Below are 9,424 nucleotides of genomic sequence, written 5' to 3' on the forward strand. Positions count from 1 at the left end.
AGGCAACATTCAGCAAACAAACACGTGAAGGGAGGAAGGAAGGAATAAAAGAGCTAAAGGAAAAGCAACATGAATCTAGACAATGACAGCTTCTCAGCGTTGTGGATAAAGCCGCAGGCTATTTGTCATACGAGTTTTTCTCGTTATACCCCGTTGCGCCACCATTTCCCAGCACCAACCGCAGCACCGCCCACGCTCACGCCCACCACCACCACCCCAACCAGGTCCACGCCCATTCAGCAAGTGCATCCAAAAGTAAAGGAACACTTTTGGGGAAAGGAGAAAGCTGGGGAGGTTGGTATCAAAAGCAAACCAAGTCGCCGGCACCTGTCAAAGGGGTGGAAAATTAGGTTAAGGCTGTTTTAGATTTTAAAACAAACAGTTTGGAATTTAAGAGGAATATTTATGAAATAGAAAGCTTAAGGTTCATCTATCAAATAGTTGTATATGTTAAATATTCGTAAGGATAATTATTAATAAATTTATATAAAAACACATAAAAAAGCATGAATCCTTCTAACTTTTATGTTTAAAATCAGAATTAACCTCAAAGTGTTTAACAGGCAAGGGCTTCTTGCAAATATTTATATATTTAGGAAATTTTGTACTAAAATTAGCATATTTTGAGACTATGTGTGCTGTCGATATATTTCGTGCATAATTATGCAAAGCACACATCCATTGTGTTTGCCTGGTAGAGATAAATAATTTAAAACTAACTATAGAATGTAGTTGTACACCTGGCTTCTCAGGCCAAGTAGAAGACAAATAGGCCAGTACTCTGAACACATTATAAGCATACATACCTTGTTTAAAATTAAAAAAAAAATAATCTCGGGAAAACAAAAGAGAAGCAGACACCTTTCTCTTAGCAGACACCTTTCTCATAAAAGGAGAACGGGGATTTCCTGTTGGACATAACAATTAAAATTCATAAACCGCCAAGTAATTTTAGCATAATTATTTTTTACGCCCGGGAAGAAGGAGCAAAAAAAAAAAACGAAAACGGGGTGCCAAAGTTCGAAAGAAGGACGAAATTCTGAAGAAGTGCGGGACGAATAATGAAATCTTGAGACCCCACACCTTTCTTTTCCTCACCTCGCTTTCTTCAGGGCTCTCCGTCTCCCTTGCTCGGTTATAGCAATGGGCGTTGGCAGCTGTTTCCACTCATTAGGCGCTTTATTAAGCGAGATAATTAGCCGAAGCACGTAAAGTTGCAGTTAATTGATATTATTTGAACTGTTCTGCTGTCGCTCATTACATGCCCGGCCCTGCCTGACCCATCCTGACCCCCTTTTGTAATCGCTGCAGCCGCTTAACCTTTGGCCCCGCCTGCAATTGTGCAGAACTTGAGTTGCAAATTGTGTTATAATGTTAAGTAATTGTTTATAAGCCGATTAACACTGCCGGAATTTGCTTTTGTCTTAAGCTAGAACTTTAGAAGCTACTTCAATTGTTAAAAGTGGTTTATATATGTGGGAAAGGTTATTTTATTCTCCTTTTTAAGCCAGATGGTCAAGTGACTCCTGAACTAAACTTTCTCAAAATAATACTTGCAGTGTAATTATTCTCACCGCGTTGGCTAAACTGTTTTCTTTATGGTTTCGACGCCAACTTCGACCCAACTTCAGTCTCGGCCCATTTAAATCTATGAGCTGGCGAGTGAACCGCCGCCCACCTGACCCATTCATTAATTTGATTTGGAGCTCACCTGAGCAGAGCCTTTGCTTGCCTTTTGCCACAGGACGATGCGATTTAACGACTTTAATTAAGGCAAAGTCGCCGCCCAGGAATTGACGTCGCATCTGACCTCATTCTTTATGGTGGCCATAAATAACTGAAATTATGTGCAAGCCACGGGTTCGTGAACTCTGGACTCTGAGCTCTGGACTGGACTGGACTAAGAGAACTGTTTTTTGGGTGCGTTTCTTTACACATTTTCAGTAATTTTTTCGACGTTCTTTATACTTTTTTTTTTCTTGTATTTTGCCACAGCCGAGTTAAATGCGCTGCCATGAATTTTAATTCGAGGACACTTGCACAGGGGGGTATGGGGCATGGCAAAGGAGCAAGATACACGCAACACGACAGACGCCGCATAAACCAAAAAGAGAAATTTAAGCAAAGTGCCGCCACAGCGGGTTGTCCTTTCGACAGTACAACACACAGTGGAATTTTAATTAATTCTTAAATGTTTAAACAAAAAATATAATCCATAGTTATCCATACAATAGGTTGAAAAAGGCAAGAAATAGTTGTAATCTCATACTTTAAAAATCATACAAGTTTACTTCAGATACTATTTAATTAATTATTATATAAAGTCCTTTCTCCACTGTACTTTTATTTTGAGATATTGTTTTGTTGGCTTTTATATATTTTTTTTGTTTCTGGTCCCAGTCCGGTCAACTTGGCGACGTTGCGACGCCAGACCGGGCCTGTCCAGCCACAGTCGGTATTAATTTAGCGGAAGTAATGCGAGAAATTGTTGTAGGACCTCGCTCCAGGATGCGAGTCCAGCTCTTATTCAGCCCTTCAGCACTAAAGAAACAATTCGCCTTTGTTCCTTTTTTGTATTGAACCCAAGGGCTAATTGTGACTTGGCCTCTGACCAGTACGTACATATTTCATTGCCATGGAGTCCAAAGCTGAAAGCTAGAGCTGAAAGCTGAAAGGGTTTCTCGCCCCAAATTCTACGCTTATTTTTATCATTCTTTTGCTTGGTTAATTTTAATGTACACAAGGCATTTAGTTTTATTTCCGTAGGCGCTTTCCGTTAATTAAATAAGCTAACGCCTAACCGCCTCCTTTGGCTACCAATTTTTTTAATGGCCGCATCAGTTTTTATCGCTTAATGCCTTTTTGGGTTGGCTAATGTAATGCAGTTGGTTGCTCTGGGAATGGAGATTGGGGCTTTGAGGGCTCTGGTGGTAGGGATTCCAGTTTAATTGCCTTTTAGGGCTATCAAATCATCTTATTCGGAGCCGGAGAAACCAAACATTGCCTGACTCTTTTGTGTTATGCTAATGTCATTATAACGTGATTTATACTAATATGTTCAACGAAGCCTATTTATAAATGTATACTTTTAATGGCTCCTATATATTATATATTCGGAACTTAATGGTTAGTTTTGTGGCGATTTTGATCAGAGCATTCCCAGGACTTACATCATCCGACTGCACCACCCACGAACGTTTTATTTGCTTTCATTTCTCAATTGAGTCCTGGCTGCTTTCCGAGAATTCGACACATATTTAGACACTCATTCACACGTTTCGGCCAACTTATTTAACAACTTAGACCCAAAGAGAACAAGTCCTGTACGTATCCTTGTACATTACTCGAGCAGCAAGCGGCTGCTCAGCTTGAATGCAATTTAAGTACGTACTTCAGAAGCAAATGTTTTATAGAGCACCGACACACATTTACACAATTTCCCCACCGTACGTATATAGAACTCAAGAGCACTTTCAACATTCACATCAAAAAAAAAAAAAAAATAAAGTAAAATAAAGGACATTTTGCAGTCGAATCTGGCAAGGAAAGAAGATGACTCGTTCCGCCTCGTCCTGCTAGTGCTTTCAGTTCTAGGCTCCTCCCTGCTGGCACTGTGTTTTATTATTTAAAAGCCTAAAATCTATAAAGTGCGGTGCAAATATTTGAAATTGTCGAGGCAACGTTTCTTGTTTCTTCCTCGCCTGACTCGCTGACTGCAGTTGACAAGAATATTTAATTTAACTGATATACCAGTTTCCAAGCCGAGCACACATGTCGAGCATTTGCATTTGATTTTGGTTCTACTCTACAAGTACTCACTCAGGAAGTGTCTCTTTCTGAGGGTACTATGGACAACTTTTCAAAGATAGTCACTGGCACTACGTAATCGATGTTGTATAAGAAGAAATATAATTTAATTCCTGATTAGTTTTGGTATTATTATTTCTCCTAAGACCTGATTAAGCAAGAGTATTTAAATATGATTTTTTGTATTATGATTTCTTTTCACTTTATTTAAGTATTCTCCTTATCATTGAAAGTTAGAATACATTCACTTCCGCCTTTCAACAGTTTGCACTTCCGTGATAAACGAAAAAATTTGGAACCCAGCAAGTTTCTTTGAAGAACTATTGTAGCTACGTGCACAGCTGGTGGCAGTTGAAAATTTCCACACCCCGCCCACATTGACTTTTCCAGACTGTGAAAAGCCTGCCCCTGTCCATTTAAATTATAAAATTTTCAAATGCTCTATTTACCGTAAATATTTTCATAGTAATTTACGCAAATTTACATAAATAAGCAGACGCAGTAGCGGCCCACGTCCAGTGTCCATTGTCCATTGTCCAGTGGCCAGTGGTCGAGCTAACCTCATTTGAAAAATGTCAAACACAGAAAAAAGGACCTGCCCACTCCACAGACTGGCATTTAATGGGTCGCCTATTTTTCCACATTCAACAAAAGAGCCTAGCCCGTGGCAGGACTAGGAGCAGGACTAGAGCCATAGACGGAGCTCCATGGTCGTGTCGTTTGTTGTCCTAATAGCTTTTCTATAATTTATCATGCAATATTTATGGCACGCGCTTTTCCATCTACGAATTATGCATTTATTATTCAAAAGCGGCGGTGGCCTGCGAAGCGGTGTCCCCCTCTAATCGTTGTCAGCATTTAGGACATTCTTTCCCCACTGTTTGTTGCCAACTGCGTTGGTCGTCCAGTTCCAGTTCCAGTTAATTGGTAATTTTAAATTGAATAAATATTCCATGATAGTGCAATGGACTCGGCCGCAACTTTTTAGATTCCAAACGATTCGAGTGGTCATCGCAGTTGTCATATGTTTGAGTGTGAATGCGGGGGAGCGTGTGTATGTGTCCCGTATCCTGTGTCCTGGTCATTATTGTTGCCGGAATTAAGCCGTTAAAGATAATGACTGCGATTTATACGGTTTGAGCAGGGTAATTGGCAGCTAAAATACTTTCAAAACTGATGGCTAAAAATGATTAAATTGCTTTTGTTGACGAAATGGACGGGTTGGGGAGTTATTTATTTAAAAAATAATTGGATTGGTTGGGTAATTTATAAGCGATTTTTGCTGAAATGTTTTTAAACATAAGCTGGCTACTTTCGCTCACCCAAATCTGAAAGTTGGTATCCGTTTAGAACGCAGTTTCTGTCAACTGAGCGAGAAGGTCTCATGTCTTTGTTTGTTTTACAATTTGCACCTTCAAGGACTTTTAGCTGGACGTCAGCACGACGTTTGCCGCAAGGACGCGGTGGCACCAGAGACAGTAGCAAAGGAAACGCAAGTCGCATTCAATTTAGCAACAAAACCAAACTTTTTTCCGAGCCGGACAATAAGCGAAAGCAAAAACTTGCCACACAGGCACTCGCTCACACACCCAAGCGCCCAAGAGCAAAAGCGGATCCACAAAAGTAGGCAACAAAAGTTGCCCCAACGACTTGAGATAGTTGCATGGAGACTGGGGACAGCAGACAGTGGACTGGGGACTGGGGAAGTTGCCACTGCAACGCGCTAACATAAAAAGCAAAACTTTTAACTGATGCCACAAGTAAAAGGTGCTACTTGTCGGGAACTGGCACCTCGCCCCATTGTTTCGTAATGGAGAAATATTGTTTAGCATGCGAACAGAAGTCGAGGAGCGGTAACAGACAATGCTGACAGCGGACAAAGGACAAAGGGGACACCCGACAAAGGATGTGGTGGGGTACTCCCTCCTCGGAGTTGCAGCAGCTGCAACGCTGCACCGATTCAAGTAGGGTATTATTATGCATAATGGTTCTCGGTCTATTGACATTTATGGCACTCGGGTTGCAGAATAAGAATTGCGAGTTTGGTTACTTGGGCAAAGAACTTTAAGTGGAGTTGGATACTTAGTTGGCAGCCAGGCAATGGAAATGAGATACGGATATTTCAGGCCAAAAGGTGTAGCCAACAAACTTGTATTGGTTTCAGAAAACTTTTAAGGATGTATTGCCGGTATTGAGAACTCTTTTCTAATTACCTTTGCAGCTTCTATTTGTTTAGTAATTATTTTAAAAAAATAACAAAGTTCAAGAACCTGCGAATTTCACATGAACTCATGTTTATATCCGTATATTTTTTATGCGGCTATACATTTCTCATAACTCTATTTATTTTCATATGCTGATGGCAACCCATTATCGTGCGTGTGAACATTTATCCATTAATTTGCGCAAATAAAGTTGCCGCAACATACGCGTACTCACGTAACCGCAATTGAACTGGGCAAAAATAATAATAATAATAATAATACAAAATAAAGAGAAACAGCAAATAAACACAGACCGAGACAGAGCCAGAGGCGCGCTGAAAGGTAAACAATTTTAATTTATTTATCCAATAATAAACCCATGAAATGGGTGTTCATGGGTGGCCCCACTGACCTCGGACAGAGTCAGAGGCTTCCACCATTTGTTTAAGACCTAAATGAGCGTAGAGTTGTTTGTTAATTGAAATTAAAGAAAAACATACATATATGTTTAAAAAACATTTCTTTAGAATTGGATCTTGGAGCTATATGATACCCGGTATTTATCTCGCATCTTTGCATCTCAAATAAACTTGTTCAAGTTTCTTTTTTTGTACATCCCCCCTGGGATTTATCCACAGTTCCGGTGATTAATCAGTTAACGCTTTAAAAAGCTTCATCAGTGTACATGGCGCCTGCTGCTTTTAAACTGGCAATGCCTTTTTAATTCAATTAAGCCCGGCTTTGTGCCACAACCACCAGCCACGGGGATTGGCAATAGGCAATTACCAGTAATCGAATTTGGGGCGCCTCGAAATGCGTTTGAAACAATAAATTTATCACCGGATGCCGGAGGGTTGCAAACCCTCGTCGTCTGGCTGGGTCGTCCCCGAACTAATTGGTAAGAAAAAAACAGAAAGCTCTTTGTTTTGGGGGGAATGCAAAATGCAAATCGAGTGTTTCGAGTTGGGACATTAAAGTTAGTCGCGGCTTAGGTGGCTTAGGGGGCTTAATCGTAAGCCCAACTTTCACTTAACCGCAGATGTCGGAAGAGCCGAAGAAGCCCTTCAAGAGCATCCCCCGTCCATATTAATGCCTAATTAAATGCAAGTCTCTTTCTTTTCGAGGGTGGAAAATGGCAGAGCAATTCATTTGCATTTTACAGCAGATCTGGACACTCCGTCCTGACAATGACAAGCGGATGTATTTCATCTCAGGAGAGCAGGACTCGTCCTTTATTCCGTGTAAATATTTCATGACTGCTGGAAAACAATTCGCGACCGTCTCTCAGCTGTTGCACTCGCTGAATAAATTATCAGCTGTCATTAAGGCTTCTCCGGTGCAACTCCTTTTGGCAAAGTTGCCGGTGCCTTCATTTGTCACCCGACTGCGTTTGACAATTAAAAATTGTCCAACTCGTCGAGGATTGCTTGGAATTACAGTCGAACTCTGAGTGAGTCAAAGGTGTTGAATGCACCAGCCAAGGTGGTGCTCACAAAAGGGTAACGCCACTGCCTCCCTCCAGAAACGGGGATAAAAAACAAAAGTCCCTGCCGTGCTTCCTTTGAGTTAAATCATTCGAGGGCCGGTAGCCCCGTTCTTTATTTGCAGTCGACAAAATTAAAACGAAACTGGTAAAATTTGTAAAACTTTACAACTCTCTGACCATCGGCTGGTTGTCGACCCAGTCGAATGGCGGGGGCTCCACCTCCGCAACTGGCGCAATCGGTGGATCTTGGATCTTTAGGTCCGGGTTCAATGAATCGTTCATGATGCGCACATACTTGAGGGCTGTGAGAAGCTCCGACATGGGCAGCTGCTTCTCCTCAATCAAGGCCATTGCCTGATTGGTCTCATCCTCAGTATAAACCTAGCAATGAGATTAAGTCAACTAACTATAGCATTGTTCGCCGCACTAACCTCTTCATCCTCAAGAGAAGCCATTACTTTTCTATAGCTCTATAGATTTTCTTGAGAATTATCAAAAAATTGTTTGTAACCAGCTTATTTGGTGTGGTGATTAGTCTGATAAACTTTGGCTGGCACACTTAGTGCCATAGAACTAAAATTCGTAAAAATGATTGCTGCATTGACGAAAACATCACAGCATGCGGTCGAAACTGACCCATCAACACTTTGGCCTGGCTTTTAATATGGTCAGGGAATGGGCTGGGCCATTTCGAGCTGCCCAGCAGAACCGAAATGAACCGCATTTTGCATTTCAGTTTACTCGGTTAACCGCTTTTATAGCGGATTTAGCACATTTCAGCCTTGGCCAATAGTCAAGAATACAGTGGAGGATTTAATAGCTTTTGCGAAAGGATATATATATATATATATATATAATATATATTTTGAAAAATTAACTAAATAAAAAGAAATGTCTTATCAAAAGCCATAACAAATGGTATTAAATATTATGAGTTTTTAATGATTTGCGAATTAAAAACCCTTTTGCTCCACTGTGTCTGAATGGAGAAAAGCAAAAACTGGTCCAGCTGCCTAAAACATGCCAAAATGTTTGAATCGAACAATCAACGCACAGAGGGAGAGAACCATGGGGTGCATGTGGCATCAAAATTCTGGAGCAGAGTGGGTGGCATCGGTCATATCGTGTGGTTGCGTGCAGTTGCCGTTTTCTCATCGCCACTGGTTTCCAGCCACGCCCACCCATATGTCAATGGGGCATGCATTTCATTCAAAATTCTAGTTGTTTAATCCTCACAGAACCCGACTCGACTGACATTGTTTGACCCTCGGGCGGGTGGTGGTTCTTATTAGGGGGAGTGGAGTGAAATGGTGGTGCGGGCGGTTTCTTTGTTATGGCCAATGAGCTTTGGGGTCTGACCCTTATAATTTCAAGTGCAAATTTTGGCACTTGCATTTTTTAGCCGCAATGGGTTAAACATAACCCAAAATATTTAAAATACTTTAATGGAAGGACTTGGTTGTTAACATTTTTTAACCCTTGGCACGAGTCAAAGAGATAAAATTCAGCGCTTGATAGAAACTTCAAGCAGAGATAGGAGAATGGGCTAGATTTTTTGGAATGAGTGGAGCGGCAGCAAATAGAATTGCACGAGGACACAATACAAAAGGCAAACAAAATTATGTTTAAGGTTATATGCCATGCATAAGTAAATAAGGCAGACGGAGTGGCAGATCGGGTCAGGCGAGCGGAAACGGAAGCTCGAGTAGCAAAAGAAAGTGTCTAACTGGCTGCGCATCTCCATATCTGTGAGTGGTATGTGGGTGTGTGAGTTCTGCAAGTTCCCCTACAGCCACTTCCGACAATTTGCAAAACAAAACACTCGTACATACAGATAGACAGGCCAACCGTAGGCTACTACTGCCAAGACGAAGAGTACACTCCCACAAAAAATGATTGTTAAAAAAAATTGACAAAGATTTTTGCT

The 9,424-nt window shown here is 41.1% G+C and overlaps 1 protein-coding gene across 1 annotated transcript; it reads right to left on the reverse strand.

Annotated features, from left to right (window-relative positions):
- Positions 1–7,571: 7,571 nt before the first annotated feature.
- Positions 7,572–8,085, reverse strand: LOC108127619 (uncharacterized). Its single transcript, XM_017244770.3, has 2 exons — positions 7,929–8,085; positions 7,572–7,878 (listed from the first exon to the last, which is right to left on the reverse strand). The coding sequence occupies exons 1-2, from the start codon at positions 7,950–7,952 to the stop codon at positions 7,660–7,662; spliced, it is 243 nt and encodes an 80-aa protein (XP_017100259.2). The 5' UTR covers positions 7,953–8,085; the 3' UTR covers positions 7,572–7,659.
- Positions 8,086–9,424: the final 1,339 nt, after the last annotated feature.

This window comes from Drosophila bipectinata, chromosome 3L (assembly GCF_030179905.1).
Source record: "Drosophila bipectinata strain 14024-0381.07 chromosome 3L, DbipHiC1v2, whole genome shotgun sequence".
NCBI classification, from domain to species: domain Eukaryota; kingdom Metazoa; phylum Arthropoda; class Insecta; order Diptera; family Drosophilidae; genus Drosophila; species Drosophila bipectinata.